We start from the raw sequence: 24625 nt of genomic DNA, 5'->3' as shown, positions 1-24625 counted from the left end.
CGGTTTCTGAAAAAATGCTGATGTTTTAAAATATTTAAAATATAATGTAATGTAAAGCTCAGACTTATTTTTAGCTTTGGATAGAATAGAATGGGTAAAATAATTACATAGTAGATGAGGTTGAAAAAAGTCCAACCTATGTGTGTGTGTGTGTGTGTGATTATATGTCAGTATTACCTTGTATATTGTGATCGTTTAGGTGCTTATCTAATGGTTTCTAGAAACTATCAATGCCCCCCACTTAGACCACCGCCTGTGGAAGGGAATTCCACATCCTTGCCGCTCTTACAGTAAAGAACCCTCTACGTAGTTTAAGGTTAAACCTCTTTTCTTCTAATTTTAATCAGTGGCTACGAGTCTCGTTAAACTCCCTTCCACAAAAAAGTTTTATCCCTATTGTGGTGTCACCAGTACAGTATTTGTAAATTGAAATCATATTCCCTCTCAAGCGTCTCTTCTCCAGAGAGAATAAGTTCAGTGCTTGCAAACTTTCCTCATAACTAATATCCTCCAGTCCCTTTATTAGCTTTGTTGCCCTTCTTTGTACTCTCTCCATTTCCAGTGCATCCTTCCTGAGGCCTGGTGCCCAGAATTGGACAGCATACTCTAGGTGCGGCCAGACCAGAGTCTTGTAGAGTGGGAGAATTATTGTTTTAGCTCTGGAATTAATCCCCTTTTTAATGCATGCCAATATTCTGTTTTGCTTTGTTAGCAGCAGCTTGGCTTTACTTGCCATTGCTGAGCCTATCATCTACTAGGACCCCCAGGGTCCTTTTCCATCCTAGATTGCATACAGTGTATAGATTGCATATATATCTTTGCCACCCAAATGCATCATTTTACATTTTTCTACATTGAACCTCATTTGTCATGTAGTTGCCCACCCCATTAAAGGGGTTGTAAAGGTAAATGTTTTTTCACCTTAACCACTTCAGCTCCAGACCAATAAACACCTTAAGGACCAGAGGTCTTTTTGCAATTTCGCACTGCGCTGCTTTAACTGGTAATTGCGCGGTCATGCAATATTGCACCCAAACGAAATTTGCGTCCTTTTCTTCCCACAAATAGAGCTTTCTTTTGATGGTATTTGATTGCCTCTGCGATTTTTTTTTGCGATATAAATGGAAAAAGAGCGAAAATTTTGAAAAAAAAAGATATTTTCTTCTTTTTGTTATAAGAAAAATCGAATAAACTAAATTTTAGTCATACATTGAGGGCAAAATTTATTCAGCCATATGTCTTTAGTAAAAAAAATGTCAATAAGCGTATATTTTTTGGTTTGCGCAAAAGTTATAGCGTCTACAAACTAGAGTACATTTTCTGGAATTTACACAGCTTTTAATTTATGACTGCCGATCTCATTTCTTGAGGTGCTAAAATGGCAGGGCAGTACAAATCCCCCCCAAATGACCCCATTTTGGAAAGTAGACACCCCAAGGAAATTGCTGATGGGTATGTTGAGCCCATTGAATATTTATTTTTTTTGTCCTAAGGGATTGAATAATGACAAAAAAAAAAAAAAAAAATATTTTTTACAAAAAGTTGTCACTAAATGATATATTGCTCACACATGCCATGGTTATATGTGGAATTGCACCCCAAAATATATTCCGCTACTTCTCCCGAGTATGGCGATACCACGTGTGTGGGACTTTTTGGGAGTCTAGTCGCGCACGGCACCCCGAAAACCAATCACCCCCTTCAGGATTTCTAAGGGTGCAAATTTTTGATTTAACTCCTCACTACCTATCACAGTTTCGAAGGCCATAAAATGCCAAAATAGCACAAAACCCCCCAAAATGACCCCATTTTGGAAAGTAGACACCCCAAGCTATTTACTGAGAGGCATGTTGAGTCCATGGAATATTTTATATTTTGCCACAAGTTGCGGGAATATTACAAACTTTTTTTTTTTTGCACCAAGTTGTCACTAAATGATATATTGCTCACACATGCTATGGGCATATGTGAAATGACACCCCAAAATACATTCTGCTGCTTCTCCTGAGTACGGGGATACCACATGTGTGGGACTTTTTGGGAGTCTAGTCGCGCACGGCCCCCCCGAAAACCAATCACCACCTTCAGGATTTCTAAGGGTGCAAATTTTTGATTTAACTCCTCACTACCTATCACAGTTTCGAAGGCCATAAAATGCCAAAATAGCACAAAACCCCCCCAAATGACCCCATTTTGGAAAGTAGACACCCCAAGCTATTTACTGAGAGGCATGTTGAGTCCATGGAATATTTTATATTTTGCCAAAAGTTGCGGGAATATTACAAACTTTTTTTTTTTTGCACAAAGTTGTCACTAAATGATATATTGCTCACACATGCTATGGGCAGAAGTCAAATTACACCCCAAAATAAATTCTGCTGCTTCTCCCGAGTACGGGGATACCACATGTGGGGGACTTTTTGGGAGCCTAGCCACGTACGGGACCCCGAAAACCAAGCACTGCCTTCCGGATTTGAATATAAAATGCTATAAAAAACAAACTAACCAGAGTCACCCGTAACACTTATACGGTGATCAGTGGTGAAAGGGTTAACTAGGGGCAATCAGGGGGTTCAAATTTTTATTAGGTAGTATATGGGGGTCCCTGGTGCTATATAAAAACCTGACGGGGAACCTAAATAACTAACTGGCTAACCAGCGTCACCAGTGACACTTATACTGTGATCGCTGGTGAAAGGGGGTGAAAGGGTTAACTAGCAGCAATCAGGGGGTTAAAACCATTATTGGGTAGTATATCGGGGTACCTAGCGCTATAAAAACCTGGCGGTGAACCTAAAAAAATAACTAGCTACCTAGCGACACTAGCGACACTGATGCAGCGTTCAGAAAAATTATCGCTTAGTGACACTGGCAAAAGGGGGTGAAAGGGTTAACTAGCGGCAATCAGGGGGTTAAAACCATTATTGGGTAGTATATCGGGGTACCTAGCGCTATAAAAACCTGGCGGTGAACCTAAAAAAATAACTAGCTACCTAGCGCCTGTAGCGACACTAATGCAGCGATCAGAAAAACGATCGCTTAGTGACACTGGCAAAAGGGGGTGAAAGGGTTAACTAGCGGCAATCAGGGGGTTAAAACCATTATTGGGTAGTATATCGGGGTACCTAGCGATATAAAAACCTGGCGGTGAACCTAAAAAAATAACTAGCTACCTAGCGACACATGCAGCGATCAGAAAAATGATCGCTTAGTGACACTGGCAAAAGGGGGTGAAAGGGTTAACTAGCGGCAATCAGGGGGTTAAAAACATTATTGGGTAGTATATCGGGGTACCTAGCGCTATAAAAACCTGGCGGTGAACCTAAAAAAATAACTAGCTACCTAGCGACTGTAGCGACACTAATGCAGCGATCAGAAAAACGATCGCTTAGTGACACTGGCAAAAGGGGGTGAAAGGGTTAACTAGCGGCAATCAGGGGGTTAAAAACATTATTGGGTAGTATATCGGGGTACCTAGCGATATAAAAACCTGGCGGTGAACCTAAAAAAATAACTAGCTACCTAGCGACACTAGCGACACATGCAGCGATCAGAAAAATGATCGCTTAGTGACACTGGCAAAAGGGGGTGAAAGGGTTAACTCTAGGGGCAATCAGGGGGTTAAATCTTTATTGGGGGGTGATAGGGGGCTACCCTGGACCTAACACTAACTGTCCTGACAGTTTTTACTGTCACAACTGACACTGAATGCATTGATCAGTAAAGAAATGATCAATGCAATCAGTGACACTGTGACTGGGGGGGAGGGGGATCGGGGGGGGTTTGTGTGCCTGTGTGTACCTACATGTCAGTGTAGTGTTGGTGCACACTTACTTTTACTCTTCTCCTCGTAGTCCGGTCAAAAAGACCGCCCCGAGGAGAATGACATCACTTCCTCCTTCCTGTGTAAACAATACACAGGGGAGGAAGCTTCTCATTGGCCAGGAGCGATCCAGAGGGGGTGGCCGAAAACCAACGGCCATCCCCTCATCACGGAGCGCTCCTGGACCAAATCGGACCGCCGTAACCAGCGGGAGGGGGTCCGATCGGACCCCCCACCCGCTGGAAGGCAATCACGTAGATGTACGTGATTGTGCCTGCCTGTGCCATTGTGCTGACGTACAATGGCAATACGGCGGTCCTCAAGTGGTTAATGCATTCTATGCATTAAGGTAAAAAAAACATCTGACAGTTTTTTTTGCAAGGTTTCTACATCCTGCGGATAAGCCATTGCCCTGCTTAGCTTGATATCGTCCGCAAATATAGAGATTGAACTATTTACCCCATCCGCCAGGTCTTTATGAACAAATTAAAACAGGATTGGTCCCAGCACAGAACCCTGGGGGATCCCACTACCCACCCCTGACCATTCAGAGTACCCCCCATTTATCACCACCCTCTGAACTTGCCCTTGTAGCCAGTTTTCAATCCATATGCTCACCCTATGGTCCATGCCAACGGACCTCATTTTGTACAGTAAACATTTATAGGGAACTGTGTCAAATGCTTTTGCAAAATCCAGATTGAGGCCTTCCTTTATCTAGATGGCAACTCATCTCCTCGTAGAAGGTTAATAGATTGCTTTGGCAAGAATGATTCTTCATGAATCCATGCCGATTACTGCTAATGATACAGCTCTCATTACTAAAATCTTGTATATAGTCCCTTATTATCCCCTCCAAGAGTTTACATACTATTGATGTTAGGCTAACTGGTCTGTAATTTCCAGGGATGTATTTTGGGGCCTTTTTAAATATTCGGCTTTTCTCCAATCAGCTGGTACCATTCCAGTCAGTAAAAATTAGGAACAACAGTCTAGCAATTACATGACTGAGCTCCCCAAGTACTCTCGGGTTCAAGCCACCTGGTCCCAGTGATTTATTAATGTTTCCCAAGTCTAATTTTAATTCTGTCCTCTGTTAACCATGGAGGTGCTTCCTGTCATGTGTCATGAGGCTAAACACTGCAGTTTTGGTTACTGAAGCCCTCCCCCCACCCCCCAATTCCCTTGTGAAGACTGAGTAAAGTAAATTCAATACCTTCACCATCTCCCCATCCCTTGTAACCAGATGTCCTGCCTCATTCTTTATGGGGCCATTATGGTCTGTCCTCCGTTTTTTACTGTTTATATATTGAAAACATTTCTTGGGATTTTTTGCTCTCCTCTGCTATGCGTCTTTCATGTTCTTAGCCATCCTTATTTCACCGGTACATTTCTTGTTGCATTCTTTATAAAGTCTGAATGCTGACGATGATCCCTCAACCTTGTATTTTTTGAAGGCCTTCTCCTTTGCTTTTATATGCATTTTTACATTGGAGTTAAGCCATCCAGGACTTTTGTTTGCTCTTTTAAATGTATTACCCAATGGGATGCATTGGCTAATGCCCTTATTTAATATGCTCTTAAAGCAAATCCATCTCTCCTCCGTGTTCTCTGTTCCTAAGATTTTATCCCAGTTTATGCCTTCTAGCAAGGTTCGTAGTTTAGGGAAGTTCGCTCTTTTGAAATTCAGTTTCTTTGTATTCCCCTTAAGTTTCCCATTTGTGTTATTTATACTGAAGCCAATTGACCTGTGATTGCTGTTACCTAAATTGCCCCGTATTGGATTTTGTTTCACTGTCACATTGGGGAAATCTCACTTCACTTTCTGTCCCATAGACACAAGAGGAAGTGAGCAGAAAATAGGATTTTTTTTAACAGCTTACCTGTAAAATCCTTTTCTTTTGAAGTACATCACGGGACACAAAGCCATAGTAATTACTATGTGGTTATAGTCCACCTTCAGGTGCTGGACACTGGCACACTCTAAACAGGAAGTTGCCTCCCTATATAACCCCCTCCCACTACTGGGAGTATCTCAGTTTTGTAGCAAAGCAATACACGAGTATACCAGAAAGAGGGGCGGGACCTCTGTGTCCCGTGAAGCTGTTATAAAAATCCCATTTTCTTTAAATCGTACATCATGGGACACAGATGGACTTGTGTCTTTTTTCCAACCTCACCTACTATGCAACTATGTAGATTGGTTCGGCAAGAATGACCCTTTGTAAACCCATGCTGATTACTACTAATGATCTAGTTTTCTTCAGAAAATTCTTGGATCTAGTCCCGTATCATCACCTCCAATAATTTACCTACTATTGAGTTTAGGCTGACTGGCCTGTAGTTTCCTAAGAATATGTCTCTCTTTTGAATATTGGTACCACATTGGCTTTTCTCCAATCAGCTGGCACAATGCCTGTCAGTAAGCTGCCACAAAAATTAGGAATAGTGGTCTAGCTATAAGCTTTGAGTTCTTTAAGGACTCTCGGGTGTAAGCCATCAGGTCCTGGTGAATGATTTGTGTTAAGCTTATCTAGTCTTTCCTTGACTCCGGTCTCTGTTAGGGGTATGTCCTGTGATGCGTTATTAACAATCCTGTGATGGTCAGTATACTCCTCCTTTTCCTGTGTAAAAACTGAGGAGAAGAAAGCATTTAGTAGTTGTCTTCTCTGTCATCTGTAACCATCCTACCATTATCATCTTATGTGCTCTGATCTTGCTTTTTTACTAACATATGTCACCTTTGAAAGATGGCAGAGAATCTGATAGCCTAATCTCCTCAGGCTGCTCCAAGAATGTCAAGATAGTAAATAGGTCTACATCAGAGACCCCAGAGGAGGTGAGATAGGACCCTTAACACCCTTTCTTCAGAGGTTTAGCAATATTGTGGGTGAACGGAGTGAAATATGACAGACTCTTCCATAACTGGAGAAAAGAGGTCTACTGTGATAATATCAGGGCCAAGACACCAGAAGGGAGGAAAGAGGGTTCAGATACAAAAGCCAAGGCTGAGCTCTCAGGCACAGGGGCAAGTCTCCAATGTCCTAAGACACAAAAAGCCCCCTTTAAACTCAGGGGACTAAGTAGAAGCAGTATAAGCCCACTAAGTTTCCTTTGGAATCATGGAACCTGGTAACCAGGCTTCAAGTCCCAGAGCTGAGGTAGTCAGGCTGCTGCAAGTACCTCGGAAACATTAAAATGGAGATACCCCCTTTCTGATAGCTTTACCACACGTAAGTGAGTCTAAGACGGAACGAGTACTTGGGGCAACTGCCCCGGTTCTAGCCCTGGAAAACACATCTGAAGTGACCTTCCAGTAATATGCATGTAGCAAAGACCAGTACCAGGTACTTACAAGGGTGCACTGCAGTGAACAACCGGTAGAACTGTCACAATTTGTCATGCAAATTGGGAAAACTCTGTGCTTAACGAGTAAATGCAGAGACAATCCAGGAGTAGAAAGATCCAGAGTGAATCTACAGCAACTGTGAACTGAAGAAAAATCTCACGAAGTTTCAAACGGCTGGAAAAAAATACCCATCCTGCTAGGGACACGAAGTGAAACTGTAGCATGGCTGCTGTATTAGGGGATAACCTACAGTTTTTCTGTGCTAATGTCCATTTCTATTGTACTGTAGGTGGTGCTAAATCATCCGTGTTACTGATTGGATCCTGGGTCCTTCAATGGATGATAAAGTAAAGTTATACTTCCTTCAATGGTATGAAGTTGATTGACTTTTTACCTCATTTTCAGGTTACCAAGAATTAACAATATGCGAATATACTATAATTATTGCATTTTCCATTCTTACCTGTGTTGAGCGAAACTATTTAAGGTGTAAAGGAGATAATCGGCTATCATTTCCTCTCCCACTAAATGATCAAGGATTGTTCCTAAAAATAAATTAAAAAAAGTGATATTCAACCCCGCCTCCTACAAAGTCTATAAAATAGTTTACACACTGCTATACAGTGTTCTGCAGTGAAAATCCCAGTGTATGATCAGACTTTACACAAGGATTCATTCTGGAATTAATATTCACAACAAATCATGGAATACCTTCCTCCATAAGCCTATGCTTAAAGCCTATCTACGTATAGTTAAAGTGTAAAAATAGGATTGTTTTTTTTTGTCATACTTACCTGTAAAATCTTTTTTTTGGAGTACATCATGGGACACAGAGCAACCATAATGACGACTATATGGGTTATACGCCACCTACTGGTGGATAGACACTGGTAGATAGTGAAACAGGAAGTCCACCCCTATACAACCCCTCCTACACAGGAAAAACCTCAGTTTGATAGCAAAGCAATGAATACCCCAAAAAAGATGGGAGGGACAGGCAAATATGACGGAAAAAATCCCATTTTCTTTATCGTACATCACGGGACACAGAGCAACCATAATAATGACTATATGGGATGTCCTAAAGCAATGCACTTGAGGGGAGGGAGCCACAATCACACAAACTGCCAGCCGAGAAGAACTCTTTCTGCTGCCTAAAATATACTGTGGCCAAGCAGTATCCTCTGTGGCTTGAATAGCCATCTGGTAAAATTCTGTGAATGTATGAACAAAAGACCATGTATGGGCCTTAAATCCTGAGCCACTGACATCTGATAGCAGATGGCCCAAGATGCCCCCACACACCTGGTAGTGAGCGCTTTTACCCTATAAAGGGGTGGGGGATCTTGCCCTTTCAAGCCATAGGCTGGAATAATTAACTGGCAAATCCAATGAAAAAATAGTTAACTTGGATGCCTCCTGCCCATTCTGGGCTCTACCGGTAGCACAAACCAGGATACCTGACCTGTAACGACAAATCAAGTAATTCTGACCACCAGAACTACCTCCAGAGTATGCAGTGATCCAACTCCTGCCAACTGGGGATCAGAAAAAGAGAAGACAGTCTTGATTCAAGTGAAAACCAGACACCATTCTAGGCAAAAAGTGGATGAGGACAAAATATCACCTTAATATGATACGGTGCCAAAAATGGCTCCTTGCATGAAAGAGCCACCAACTCTGACTCTCCACTTAGTGAAGTGATAGCAACCAAAGAAGCCACCTTCTGAAATAAAGAACAGAATCTGCCACTATTCTATACCTGGAATATTTACCGACAATAGAGACAGCACTTATGCTGTCTCAGACAGAATGTGGTTCACTTTCTTGAGCCGCATGACTCCTGGTGCCACCCTGGTGGTTGATAAATATATGCCTCTGCAGAGGCTTTTCCAGATAGAACCTACAACTGGTTTGTACCATTATCCAGAGCAAGGTGTACTGGCCAAAAGCTCTGAGATATTTATGGGCAGTATGCGCTTCTGTGAAGAACGGAGAAACTGGCATCAGTGGTTATCTTCCAATACCTGAAATGAAGAATTCAACCTTTCTAGATTCCGAACCATCAAATTACCAATCTTTAGCTGTGCAACACCCCAGGAAGAGAGCCCTTCAGCAATCCAATGCCTGGATCTTCACGTTCCAGACAGAGAAAATGATCCTGGAGTAGGACTGTACATAAGGAATGTGCTTTGAAATAGATACAGCTTCCTACTGCTAAGTGTATCAAAGTAAAAATCTGTAAAAACTGCTTCCTGAGCAAAGGTTATTGAGGTATACTGAGATCGACACCCCCTGCATCTTTAACAAGTCCAGCACCGGAGCTAGGAGCTTTGTGAACCCCAGAAGCTGTGGCCAGCCCAAAGGATGGTCACAAAAAAGAAAACAGACAACTTTCCTCTGCAATTACTGAAATCTTTGATGAGGCTGGAAACAACCCGGCTCACGAAGCAGTGCATTTTCTGATGATTGTGGGCTCTGCAACCTACCTCTTGCAGAGAGGTCATCGCTGAACAGACTGAGCCTATCTGAAACAGGATGCCCAGTGGATTGAGATCTTAAGATAGACCTCATGTCCCTATTCATTTTTGAAGCTGCTAACAGTTAAATTGTTTTACAATAATGAGCCCAAAGCTCCAACACAAGGCCAAGACTGACCCAACTAAGGAAGGAGCGAACCACCTCAGAGACCGCTCTAAAATATTATGGTCTGAGATACTCTCAACAGAGCAGGCTCAGATCCAAGACAACGGGCGTAGAGAGACGAAACACGTGTAAAGAGGTTGATGTGCTGACGTCATCACGCTTACTCAGTGGACAGGTGTTCGCTTGCTGATCGGCTGTGTTTTATGATCATTTTTATCTTTGTATCTACTTTGTAAGTGCAATCCTTTTATTCAACTAAATCCTTTTGTTACGGTTTACACTATGGAGACTAAACTAAAAAGGAGAAAAATTGTTATATATTTAATTTTTTTGGAGGATATTTATTATAGCAAAAAGTTAAAAATATTGCATTTTTTCAAAATTGTCGCTCTTTGTTTATAGCACAAAAAATAAAAAACCACAGGAGGTGATCAAATACCCCCAAAAGAAAGATTTGTGGGGGGAAAAAAAAACAAAAAAAAACAAAACACGTCAATTTTGTTTGGGAGCCATGTCGCAAAAAAACGCTCTGGTCTTTGGCCAGCCAAATGGTCCGGGGCTTAAGTGGTTAACATGGCCACCCTTCCACTTCCTGCCTATATAAAAATAGGACATACTGAGCAAGCCTGCGCCCTCTAGTGGCTGGAGGAGAAACAGCAGCCCACATGACTAAGAAGTACACAGCATGAGTAAACACCACACTGCCCCCAGTCAGATCTCTCTTTAAAAAAAAAAAAAAAAAAAAAAAAAGAGAAACTGCAAAAATGCAGACTTACCATTCCCGCTGCAGGACTCTGAAAATAAAACAGGAGTCCAATCTTCACCCATCATGGTGAGCTTTGTCATAAAAGACCTTCAGAGACTGGGTCCCCCTTAATGTGGGGTCCACTCCCCTGGACCTGTATAGCACCCTGCAGGAAAGCGCCTTGGTCAGAACAAACACTGCACAGGTTTCCATTATGCAGGGTCCAGCGCCGTAAGGCTGCATTACAGGCAAACCTTGAGGAATCTTCTCTCCTTACAATGAGGCTCGAGTACCATCGATTTGGGCTGACAGCTTTTTCGAATGGATCCTAATGAATTCCACGATTCTAAATAGAACCGTCCATACTTCCAAGTATGTTCCAAGAGTACATGTATCACATCAGTGACCATTCCACCTTACAGACATTGGCAAAAAAACGGGGGTCCTTCCTGTATAGGAGGGGTTTTATAGGGGCGGACTTCCTGTTTGACTATCTGCCAGTGTCCATCCACCAGTAGGTGGCGTAAAACCCATATAGTCATTAAGGTTGCTCTGTGTCCCGTGATGTATGATAAAGAAATCATGTATTTATTTCCACACTGAACTTCAATTATTTCTAGCCTACTCCAATTAATCTGAACAATCTGGGAGTTCAGAAATATCTCCACACATTTACTCCTTGAATTCTGTGACACCTATTCATTAGGCCCTGTGAGTAGGCACTGCTGTGTCACACATTTTACAGAGCGTTCCTCCTGAACTACAGAGGTGCTAAAAGGAGGAGTTTCAGGAGGCGCAGTCAGGACAGGAATCACTGCTTGCAGGCAGCAAGGTACCATGGGATAGGTAGTCTTTAATCAAAAGTGACAAGCAGAGGAGTAGCTGTTAGACTTGGGCAGAGTGATTCATTTTAGTGAGTCAAATCATTTGGATCACTTCAGTGAAATGATTTGAATCACTGAATCGACTCACTTCTTCAAAGCTAAGAGTAAGGATCATAACTGCAGTCCTTTGATACACTCAGTCAGTACAGTAAGCATATTAAATGTTAAAGTGGTTGTAAACCCTTACAAACCACTTTGACCTACAGGCAAGCCTAGATTAAGGCTTACCTGTAGGTCCAAGAAATATCTCCTAAATCTATACGCTTTAGCCTAAACCTAAACCTACAGTGGCGTGCAGGCGCACTGAGCATGCCGCAGATCACGGCGATATGCCGCTCGTGTCGGCTCCGTGTGCATGCGCGGGAGTGACATCATCGTGGCTCCGGTGAATCACAGCGCCGGAGCAGCGAGACCCAGAAGTCACTCCGGGATACATGGCAGCAGTGAAGATAAAGGAGGAGGACCGCTTCGGGGGCTTTGTTCTCAGGTAAGTTATTCATAATGAGCTAGTATGCTAGGCATAGTAGCTCATTATGCCTTTGCCTTGCAGGGTGCATTTTTTTTTAAGTGCCTTTACTTCCTCTTTAAGTAACTTTATTTTGCTGCAATAACTATTCTATAAACTCTGCAATACAGCAAAAAAAAAAAAAACACAGATACCTTGAATTATGCAAAAATACTAAATATAACCAAAAATACAAATTATAGCTTGTGAGCAATTAGCTCTGTAGACTGAGTCATTCATAGATTCAAGTGTCATGCTGCTGAGTCATATGCACAGTGCATTTTAAAATACAGAATGATTGTGTGCTCTTTGTAATTTAGGCTGGGTTCACACAGTGCTGCGTTCAGTGAGCTGTGCGACATCTGTGTGATGCAAATTCAGCCATAGAGATTTGTATGGCTGAATTTGTCTCACATTTGGATCAAAGTTGTGCAGGACCCTTTTTTTGGTCAGCACCTGGATCGAATCACATGGGGGTGTTTACAACCCCATGCGATTTGAATCCTGTTCGAATTGACAGTTTGCACTGTGATATGCAAACTGATCTGGGTGTGTCATTAACTTTGTATTGGTACTTCCAGCAGCTTGCAATCGCATAGGGCAGTGTGGTGCGATGCGTGAACTGCAGGGTTTCCGGCATGATCGCACCAATGTGAACCAAGCCTCATTCAAAGACTTCTCACAGCAGGTCATGAATGTGACCTGACGAGTCACTCATAGATTCAGGAGTTATACTGCTCTGGTGGTTCACACACAACTCATGAACCTAATGAATTACTCAGATTCAGGAGCCATGCTGCTGGCTCACACAGCTCAAGTTACAAACCATAATGTTGATACTTATGTGCTCTCCGAGTGTGTCATCACAGACTGGACTTGACTAACTGCTGCCTGCTTCACACACAGACATCATACAAAAGAGAACCTTGTGTGCTCTGTGATTTACTCAGAAACTTGGAAGTCCTGATGGCTCACACAATCATCTTATAGCTAATTTTACAAATCATGAGCTGAGGCTGCTGTTTTTTCAGCTCCCTACACATCCTGAAAGGGGGGGGGGTTTGACAATGAATTGAATCAGATTCACTTTCATGATTCGATTCATTCAAACTCTGTAGTGAGTTGATTCACTGATTCGATTCAGTGATTTAGTAGCCATGCCTAGTAGCTGCAGAATTCCAGGAAATTTTGGAAAGAGATGGCCAGCAGACAGACAGCACTCACAACATAAAAGGAGGTTTTTCAAGTAAGCTTATATTGGATTGCCAATAACTATTGTTTGTATTGCTGTGACCAGTGTTGGTCATCTTACTTTAAAAAAGTAATTAGTTAAGTTACAAATTACTTCTCCCAAAAAGTAATTGCGTTAGTAGCTCAGTTACTACATCGGAAAAGTAATTAGTTACTCAGCAAAATAACTGACTTTTTTTTTTATATTCTAAGGGGCGAGTCTAATATTACTGTAAGCAAGGGGCGCGTTCCCCCCTGCACATCTATGTCCCCTCTGTACCCCCTGCACGTCTGTTCCCTCCCCCCCACACATTTGTTTCCCCCTCTGTACCCCACTACATGCCTGTCACCCCCCCCACACACATTTGTTTCCCCTCTGTACATCTGTCCCCCCCCCAAACTCACAAATCGGAATGTTCCCTCGGATCAGAGTCACGGATCGGATCATTTATCGGATCAGCAAATAATTGAATTTGCAAAAACCTGTGAAAATTCCACCACCGTATTGTCCCCACTGTGATATCCACGTCATCTCCCCCACTGTAATATTGGCTGAGCATGGCTGGGTATCGTCAGGGTATGGCAGAGTATTGGCAGGGAATTGCAGAGTATTGGCAGGTTATGGAGGGGTGGCTGTGACTGCAATTGTCGCAGAGCAGCGCTGTGGACACTACAGATGCTGCCATCCGATCTCTCCCCTCCACTGTACAGATCTTGTACAGGTACAGGTCATCATGACGCCGGTTTGTTTACAAGTGATCGCTCCGTAATTTGACGGGCCATGGAGCGCTCCGCGGATCGTGGCGGGTGTGCCCCTAGTGGCAGTAGATGTAATTGCGGTAATGCCACCCAAGTAATGAGAACGGCGTTACCATGAGGGGAAGAGTAATCAGTTATACAGCTGATGTTATAAAATGAAAGTGTATGCTGCGACTATAGATTTCCTTTATTGTTTCACACAATGAAACTTCACAGATATCTAAAAATTTTCTTTACTACCAAACAAGTCATAGCCCATACTTGGAAAACCCTGTCTGACTGTAAAATAACAATACTACAATCATTTTATGGAGTACGGCCTTATTTAGTTTAGACCGCATTAACACCATGATGAAGGAAGAGTGCCTAAGATTTAATTAAAATGCTTTCTGTATTCTATGGTCACTGACAAGGCACTTTCACCACTTTGCTTACCTTTTTGGACTTTAGTATTAATTAGTATTAGTTAGTAAGGTTGAATAAAGACACCAGTCCATCCAGTTCAACCTGAGGTGTCTACAATTTTCACTATCACTATACATTGTACACTCACATCAGTCCCTACCCTCAAGGAGCCCACAGTCCAAGGTCCTCATTCATATATTAGGGCCAATTTTGGACAGAAGCCAATTAACCTACCAGCATGTCTTTGGAGTGCGGGAGGAAATCGGAGTACCCGGAGGAAACCCACACAAGCACAGGGAGAACATGCAAACTCCAGGCAGGTAGTGTCATGGTTGGGATTTGAACCAGCGACCCTTTTTACTGCTAGACGAGAGTGCTACCCACTACACCACTGTGCCGACTTATTATGGAGGCTGCTATAAAAAATGTTTCATAAGTTGCAATATCCAAGACATCCCTATTCTTCTTTTAATACTTGGCTACTGGAGTGTCAGGAAGCTTTACATTAAACTATAACCTAATAGCTAGTCTTCTTGCGGTGCTTTTTTGGGACGATATAGAAACAGCTTTTTTCCCAACACGCACATTATACGGCAACATAAAATATTGCAGTGTTCATCTCTGCACAGAATTAAAGTAAGAGCATCTGTTTTACAGCCCGGCACAGACTTCTAGTCCACAAAATGGTATCAATGGCATCAAACAGTGGCAAATAACTTGGTGAATTGATAATGGGTACAAAAGCCATCACCCACCAGCTTACCATACTGACAGACAGAATTCAGAAAGAGTTATGTCATAGTTTCATATTAAACACTGTTTTACCACATAGCGCCAATTTCATTCCCGTCTCAACATTCTCAATACGTGGGGAGAGAACACCAGGAGTGTCCAAGAGGTAGATTAGAGGATTTTCAGATACCTGCACAGATATATAAAAGAAAAAAAGTAATGGAGAGAGAGACATCCTTGATTTTACCCAAACTACAAATAATATCCGTTCGCATTTATTAAACTAGACTTAAAGTGGTTGTAAAGCAACTTGTTTATGAACACACAATCTTCTCTGCCTTAATCCATAGTACCTATGTGTGGATCCTGCCTGCTCTCCCCTACCTCTGCTATCAGCATGAGTGATTTCAGTTTTCTCCAACACCAGCTATCCATGGTGACATCTGTTCCCCTCAGCCCTCACAAGGTGACTGACAGCCTCAGATATGTATGTTTCCCAACATACACTCAGCTCTGTGCTGCACAATGCGTTATCAGATTCCCATCCCCTGCCTCCTGAAAGTTGAGAAATCTCATTCATCTCTGTACTTTGGAAGGCTCTGGAGAAGGGAGAGCTGCAGATAAACAAGTAAACAGCTTATGTGGGAGGATTTGCTTCATTACTGTGTAACACTTTAGGCTAGTCTATTTGGTGGGTCCCATTATCCATTTGAGTAAGAGCCTGTGATACCCCTTCATTACCAGGCCATTTTCAGTTTTTATCACCGTGATAGTTTGACTGACTTTTGCTCCATCATGTAACATGGTTTTATGGTGTATAATATTTTGTATCCAAATGGAGCTTTCTTTTGTGGCATTTAAATAACCGCTAGGTCTTTAATACCCCATACACACAATGAGATTATCGGACGAATGATCATCCATTTTTTATTGCATGCTAATCTCAGATCGAATCTGATGGGTTTACTAAAGTTATGAAAATTCCTGCACGACAGAAAAAAAATTCGGAAGCGATGAATGAAAATCTTAAGATCTGGCTTTGTACGGAAAAAAAAAAAAAAAAAAAAAAAACTTTTCGTGCACGTCCAATAGAACAACAAATCGGATGAACTGTCCTGATCGGCTCTTGAAAGCTCTGTACTAACGATCAGATTATCGTACGATTGCTTCAAAATCTGTATTTTCCGTACGATTTTCTTATCGTGTGTACAGGGGCTTAAAGTTTTCTTTTTTTTTTTTTTTTGTTTTACTAAAAAAAGGAAAGGATGTCCAACAACTTTGAAAAGAAGAAAAAGTTTCCCTTAATTTCTGTTAAAATAAAAATGCCAGAGTATGAAAACCCATAAAAAATGATGATTCTTTTTTTGGAAAGTAGACACCCCGAGGTGATGTAATTTTTTGCCACAATATTTGTAAATGCCGGTACTGATGAAGTTAAACACAGGGCTTGGAGATGGTGCACTAGGAACATTAAATGTACAGGTCATACACAGGAGGAAGGAGGAAATTAAGGGGTCAATGTACTGGCCACATATAGTGGCAGAATGGAAAGAAAGTGTTCATTTTCAGATGTACAGCATAAGAGAGGTAAATAGGTTAATATACAGGTCACAGAAGGCAGCATAGATAGTATGTGTAGGAGAGGAGGGGGGCATGAAGGGTTGCTAAAAAGGATCCATGTGTCACTAAACAGAATTAAGTTGTAGTTGCCGATTCATAAATTTTGCTCATCTTAATAATCACTATGACCTCTCTCCTTCCTCTGTTGTAAGGGGAAGAGACGGGATCAGCACTGTAAACAGTACCATGTGCTTGCTGTGATAACCAATAAAAGCAATCACATAGCAACCAGCCCCTTGGATTGGTTCAGTACAGTGTTCCCGGTATTCATAAATGCCACTGGGTAAATAAAGGACCACCAGTACAGCCTCTCTATGTTCAGAAATGACATTGGGTATATATCCTCTACAGCAGCAGATTGGTAAATGTGAGGGGCCACAAGTATTGCCACTGACACGTCCAGAGGGCCACACATTACTGTAGCCTATAACTGAAAATTTCTAGGCACCACTTTCTAACTGGCTTTGCGTGTACCACTTTCTAACTGGCTTTGCGAGAACTGTTTTGTAATAGGCCTTGTAAGTACCGCTATGCAACTGGCTTTGTAAGTACTACCATTTTGTAACTGGCTTTCTAACTACTACATTAAAACTTTCAAAGCAAATCAGTAGCGCCAGAACCCTGTTTTAGAGCTACATTCACATAGGTAGACTAATATGGGATGAGAAGGTGCAGGAACTGGGTCCGATCTGAGGTGTGAAGGTGCAGGAATTGGGGAAGATCTGAGTTGTGAAGGTGCAGGAATTGGGGAAGATCTGAGGCGTGAAGGTGCAGGAATTGGGGAAGATCTGAGGCGTGAAGGTGCAGGAATTGGGGAAGATCTGAGGCGTGAAGGTGCAGGAATTGGGGAAGATCTGCGATGTGATTTCACAGAAGTTTTTAGCTGGCACATTAATTTCAACATTACTGTACTTACCTCACAGTACACCTCTTTTGGAACAAGAGTTAAGTTACCATCGATCTTTGAAAGCTCAATTTTTATTTCGTACTGTTATTCAAGTAGTTCCTTTACATTCCCAATCACGATAAGAAAGTTTACTTTTTTTTATATAACTGACACTCGCAAAAAATTTTCAGCACACTCTGCTCAAAAGGTTGCCTGCCCCTGAATTACAGGAAGCTCGACTTGTTTCGCGGGGAACCGCTTCTTCGGGAGCTTATATACAATTTCTCTGACACTTATATAGGATTAAACCAAGTCAGCTTAGCTCTTCCACAGTATTTAAAATATTCAATCTTCGGCTATTTGAAGAGGAATACTGTTATGGCAGCAGATAGCTGCAATAACTCCGGTATCTTCAACGGGCAGTCTACTTTCAGATAAAAGTGGTTTCAATGGCAGATTGACCGCAAGAGCAATTTTATAGTTTTTTTTCAGGGCCCCATCTGCCCCCCCCTCACTCTGGTCATCTCAGTTGCCCATCTGAGCCGTCGGTAGTGACGGAGACTATCTGGGCCGGTTCCCTCACAGGCTGGATGCCGAGTGAGGGAAAGATGCCCCCCCCCCCGCTCTGCTCCACACCATTGGATGGCAGAAGCGAAGTCAAACATCACTTCTGCCCAATGGACTTAAAAAGGAAAATTTTATTTTATTTTTTTATTGCATTTTAGTGTATATATGAGATCCAAGGTCTTTTTGTCCCCAGATCTCACATTTAAGAGGTACTGCCATGCTTTTTTTTATTACAAGGAATGTTTACATTCCTTGTAATAGGAATAAAAGTGACCGAAATTTTTTTAACAAGGACAGTTATAAACAATAAAAAGTAAAATAAGAAAAAAAAAAAAAAAAAAAAAATTCTCCACGTCCTGCAGAGCTTGCACACAGAAGTGAATGCGCAAGTCCCGCCTGCATATGAAAACGGTGTTCAAATCACACGTGTGAGGTACTGTCACAAATGTTAGAGCGATAATTCTAGCACTAGCCCTCCTCTATCTCAAAATTGGTAACCTGTAGAAATTTTTTAAACATTGACTATGAAGATTAAAAGTTTGTGGCCATTCCACAAGCAGGCGCAATTTTGAAGCATGACATGCTGGGTATCAATTTACTCGGCGTAACATTCTTTCACAAAATTAAAAAAAAAGTGGACTAACTTTACTGTGGTCTTATTTTTTGATTAAAAAAAAGTTTGTTTTTTTTCCAAAACAAAAATTGCACTTGGGAGATCACTGCGCAAATACGGTGTGACAAAGTATTGCAACGACTGCCATTTTATTCCTTTAGGGTGTCTGAAAAAATAAAAATGTATTTAATACACTTTTTTTTTTTTTTTTATTAATATTAGTTTGGGGGTTCCAAGTAATTTTCTAGCAATAAAAAAAAAAAAAGAAGGAGGAATATGTATGAAAGAAAACGGTTTTTAAAATGGCTTGCCTGTAAAATCCTTTTCTTTGATGTACATCAGGGGACACAGAGCCGTAGTAGTTACTATGTGGGTGAATAGGCCACCAATAGGTGATGTACGCTGGCACGCCCTAAAACCAGAAGTGCACTCCCTATATAATCCCTCCCACTACCGGAAGCACCTCAGTTTTGTAGCCAAGCAATACAAGTATATTCCTAAGAAGGGAGGGACCTCTGTGTCTCCTGATGTACATCAAAGAAAGGGATTTTACAGGTAAGCCGTTTTAAAAATCCTGTTTTCTTTTCATACATCAGGGGACACAGAGCCATAGTAGTTACTATGTTGGATGTCCCATAGCAATGGCAACTGAAGGGAGGGAGACAATAAAAAAGCAGGGCAAAAAAAAAAAGCAGGCTAGAGGACTCGTACTGCAGCCTGCAGCCTGCAGTACACTGCACCCAAAGGCAATATCCTCATGACCTTTAACATCAATTTGATAAAATCTATTAAGTGTATGAACTGAAGACCAAGTTGCGGCCTTACAGATCTGAGCCATAGAGGCCTGATGATGCACCGCCCAAGACGCGTTAATTGCCCTGGTTGAGTGTGCTTTAACCTGAAAAGGAGGAATTTTCTTCTTTAAGCCGTAAGCCTGAACAATCACTTGACGAATCCATTTGGAAATAGTAGATTTTGATGTTGCCTGTCCCCTTTTTGGACCTTCTGGCAGTACAAACAAAACATCTGTTTTGCGAACCTGAGCGGTCACCTTTAAATAGACTCTGATTGCTCTTACTACATCAAGGGAATGTAGTGCCTTCTCTTCCCTAGATCGAGGCTCTGGGAACAAAGGAGGAAGAAAAATATCCTGGTTTAAATGAAAACCTGTCCCCACTTTTGGTAGGAATTCAAGATGAGGACGCAAAACCACCTTATCCTTATGCATGATTATGCATGGCTCTTTACAAGACAGAGCAGCTAGTTCCGATACTCTGCTAGCAGAAGAGATGGCAACCAAAAAGATTATCTTACTTGTCAAAAGAACATAGGGAATTTCCCGTAAAGGCTCAAAAGGCTGACTCTGCAAAGCCGATAAGACTAAAATTTAGATCCCAAGGATTTAGAGGTGCCTTGATAGGGGGATTAATCCACGTTACCCCCTGTATAAACCTACGCATCAGAGAGTGGGAAGCAAGAGGCCGCTGAGGAGAAAAAAAAAAAAAAAAAAAAAACACTGACAAGGCCAAGATCTGGCCCTTCATAGTACTCAAGGCCAGCTTCATTTCCAATCCCATTTTCAGGAAATCAAGGATCCTACCTATGACATACTTCCTGGGGTGCCAAACCCTGGATCCACACCAAGAAACATATGCCTTCCAGACCCTATAGTAAATTATTCTGGAAGCCAGCTTCCTGGCATTAACCAAAGTAGACACTACTGAAACAGATAATACACGATTCCTTTAGACTGTGGGTTTCAATAGCCATTAAGTTTAGTGTCCGTAAGGTAGGATGGAATGCCGGACCTTGTGCGAGAAGGTCTGGCCATAATGGCAGAGTCTAAGAGACTCCTACTGCCATCTTTATAATCTCGGCAAACCAAGATCTTCTGGGCCATGATGGGGCCCCCAGAATCCCCTCCTTTCGTTTCCGCTTGAGCCTGTGGAGAAGGCGCGGAAGTAGCAGAACTGGAGGAAACACAGATCCGTGAAAACTGATCCCATGGGAAGACCAATGCGTCTGTTCCGCATACTAGCAGATCCCTTGTTCGACACAAAGTGGTCGACTTGGTTTTGGAATCTGGATGCAAACAGGTCCACGTCCGGAATACCCCATCTTTGACATATCGCTAGGAAGATGTCTGGGTGAAGAGACCATTCCCCCGGAAATAATTGGCGACTCAAGTAGTCTGCCAATTTTCTATTCCCGGAATGAAAATTTTTTTTTAAATTATTCGCAGATAGGCAAGGAATGTTTTCTGCCCAAGCTAGAACATAAATCACCTCTTTTTGGGCTGCACGACTTCTCGTGTCCCCCTGGTGACTGATGCAAGTCACAACCATGGCATTGTCGGATTGAATCCTGACAGGACAATCCCATAGCCTTAGCGTCCAGGACTCTAGGGCCAGACGCCCGAATCTCCAGAAAGTTGATGGGCAAGGTCCTGACTTGGACCATCTCCCCTGGACAGAATCTTCTTCCAGGACTGCTCCCCAGCCTAAAAGGCTGGCATCCATTGTCACCACTTTCCAGGATACTGGTAGAAAGGATTTCCCCTTTTGGAGGTTGCTGGATATCAACCAATTTAGGCTCTGACATATGTCGGGAGCCAAGCATATTGGAAAATCCAAAGCCTGAACAGGATGGCGTTTTGTAGCAGTCTTGAGTGAAACTGCGCGTAAGGGACAACCTCGAAAGCAGCCACCATTTTCCCCAACAGTCTCATGCACAGTCGAATAGAAGGATTTTTTGTTTTGACAAGTTGAATTAGTGCTATAATGCAACCGATTCTTTTCTGGGGTAAGAATACCTTTCCTTTACAGTATCTATGACCAGCCCCAAGTACTGTAATCTCCTTGATGGGTTTTAAGGAGGATTATTTTAGGTTGAGTATCCAACCCAGAGATTCCAGGTAGTTTACAGCTGTGATCATACTTTGGTTTAGATCAGAGACTGAATGATTAAAAGTAGATTGTCTAAATAGGCTAGGACCGTTATGCCCTGAGCCCTTAATCTGGCTAAAGGAGGTGCTAGAATTTTTGAGAATACCCGCGGTGCTGTGGCTAGACCGAATGGTAGGGCCACAAACTGAAAATGATGATTTTCTATTTTGAAGCATAAATTTCAGGTGAGCGGGAGATATGCATCCTTGATCGATTGACGTCAAAAACTCACCCCCTTGCAGGATGGAAACATCGGATTGTCTCCATACAAAAGGATCGGATATTTAAGTGCCGATTCAGATCTTTGAGATCTAGAATGGGCCCTACCTCTCCGTTTGGTTTTGGAACCATGAAAAGGTTTGGATAAAAACCTGTACCCTGTTCCTCTAAAGCCCCATACACACCATCAGATTGTCTGCTGATTTTTTCCTTCAGGTTTACCAAAACCATGTAGTACAAGGGCCTGCCTGATTGCATACACATTGAAACCCCTAAGGTTTGACCTCATATTATATGGTTTTGGTAAATCTGATGGAAAAAAAAATCAGCAGAAAATCTGATAGCGTGTATGGGGCTTAAGGGAACCTCTGATATCACCAGCTGGGATAATAGATGATCCAGAGCTAGAAAGAGAGACCTTTTCTCTGGATCCCTGGGAACATTTGATCTTAGAAAACGAGGAGACGGAAATTCTCAGAACTCTAGTTTGTAACCTAAAGAAACTGAAGAAGCCACCTGTCTGTCTTGACATTGTTCCTGCCAGATCTTTGAAAATTGCAGGAGCCTTCCCCCCCACCCAAGCGAGTGGGGGCACACCTTCATACGGAGGCTTTAGCATTCTGCTTTGTGGGCTTTCTGCCCCAAGATCTCTTTTGACCCTGGTGCTGCCCTTGGGGTCTTCCCCTTGAACCTGACAGTTGAGGCCGTCGAGACTGCCTAGAGGTTGATGCCCCTGGCATAGGTGAGGAAGCACGCTTAAAAAAAGAGAAATGTTTAAACTTCTTCTTTGCTGGTAAAATAGAGCTTTTTCCATTAGAGATCCTTTGGATGCATTTGTCCAGATAGTCTCCGAATAGCCGTTCACCATCACAGGGGAAACTGGCCAAGAGTTTTTTTTTTTTTACACGGTGCTTCAGCTGACCAATTTTTCAGCCATAGAACTCTGCGAGACTGCACTAGTCCAAGCATAAGGCATTAGGCTTGAATCTTTCATAGCATTTACTGTGAAACATAGTAGTGCGTCTGATACGCCAGTCCATTGCTGGGCCTTCTGATCAGGCAGACTTAAGTATCTCCACAAACTGTTCCTTACTGGACTCAGTTACACCAATTGCTGCAAGAACCGGCTGCGCTACTGAACTTGCTAAAGACATATCGCTTTTGGAAAGAAGTTCCAACTTTTTATCTGTTGGATCCTTTAACATTAGCGCATTATCCACCAGACACGCGAGACTCTTGTTCACTGAGGCGATTGCAGCATCAATTGCTGGAACCCCCCATTTCTTATAAAAATCCTCCTCCATAGGATAAAGTGTGGAGAATATTGTTTATCCGGATGTTCCCATTCAGAATACAAAAGCTTTTTTAGCCATGAATGAATAGGAAAGGCATCTGGGGGGGGGGGGGGGGTGTTCAAACCACACAAGTGAGGTATCGCCGTGATTGGTAGAGCGAGAGCAATAAATTCTAGCCCTAGACCTCCTCTAACTCAAAATGTGTAACCTGTAGAATTTTTTTTAAACGTTGCCTATGGAGATTTTAAAGGCTAAAAGTTTGTCTCCATTCCATGAGCGGGCGCAATTTTGAAGCATGACATGTTGGGTATCAATTTACTCAGCGTAACATTATCTTTCACAATATAAAAAAAAATTGGGCTAACTTTACTGTTGTCTTATTTTTTTATTAAATTAATTATTTTTCCCCAAAAAAGTGCGCTTGTAAGTCCACTGCACAAATACGGTGTGACAAACAGTATTGCAATGACCACCATTTTATTCTCTAGGGTGTTAGAATAAAAAATATATATAATGTTTAGGGGGTTTTAAATAAAGGGAAGGAGATAGGCAGGAAATTAAAACATGCAGGGGAAGCTCCGTTAGCATTGCTGGTTGTCATACCAATGGCCACCACAAGAGGGCGCCAGATTCCAGAAGGAATCATAGGACCGCAGAAGGCCTCAAAGCCGCGGCCTCAATTACCGGCCGCAGGCGGAACGGCCTGACGCGACGCGATCACGCCGGGGGGGGGGGGGGGGGGGTCCACAGAGACAGTATACTATCAGCTGTGCTGCCCCAGGTCGCCAATTCTAGTCGCAAATGCGACCTAGTGCACAGGTTTTGTCGAGCCCTGTTTTAGTGATACCAAACCAGAGGTGGGTTCATCAAGAGCCAGGCAGCAAAAAGGTTGAACGGACCACTTTAGTAAGAGAGTACACAAGTAGACAGAGTAGACAGTACCTGTCTTGTGATGCTACTCCCTCTATATTAGGATCCTCAGAAGAGGATATATATTAGTATCTTCCAAATCTCTTGGAAGATCTTCCTGATCCCCTGCCCCTTGCACCTCAATAAGAGGGTCCTGAGCACTGAATGGGGATCTGCTACTTTTAGATCCACTATGGAGAGTGATCATCAATCTTCTTTTCCAAATTACAAATGGTAGAAGAGAAAACCTGTGTGATAATAATAAATATATATACATATACATATATATATATATACATATATACATATATATATATATACACTGAAGTGTCCAGCGCAACTGCAACAACATATTCACCTGAAGGCTTAATCTGACCGGCCGCATCACTCAGCGGAGGATGACATTCTTTTGGAAATGAATTTAGTTTGTTGTGAAACCAAAAGCTTTAGAAACCTTAGAGGAGGAGTTTCTGGTCCATCTTCCACTCATAGC

General features: G+C 42.3%; 1 protein-coding gene across 5 annotated transcripts in view; it reads right to left on the bottom strand.

Moving 5' to 3' along the window:
* Positions 1-24625, bottom strand: part of MTG1 (mitochondrial ribosome associated GTPase 1) — a 54896-nt gene that overhangs the window by 4279 nt on the left and 25992 nt on the right. For all 5 annotated transcript variants that reach the window (XM_077454845.1, XM_077454842.1, XM_077454841.1 and 2 more), the window contains 2 exons: positions 15172-15268; positions 7636-7717 (listed from right to left, as the gene is read on the bottom strand). In XM_077454845.1, coding sequence (XP_077310971.1) covers positions 7636-7717; positions 15172-15268 — 179 coding nt within the window. The remainder of the gene's footprint in view (positions 1-7635; positions 7718-15171; positions 15269-24625) is intronic.

Source organism: Lithobates pipiens, unplaced genomic scaffold (assembly GCF_037356315.1).
Source record: "Lithobates pipiens isolate NorthernLeopardFrog02 unplaced genomic scaffold, aLitPip1_a1.2 Scaffold_25, whole genome shotgun sequence".
Taxonomy (NCBI): domain Eukaryota; kingdom Metazoa; phylum Chordata; class Amphibia; order Anura; family Ranidae; genus Lithobates; species Lithobates pipiens.
Note: the sequence above shows the minus strand (reverse complement) of the source record. Positions and strands in the feature narration are given on the sequence as shown.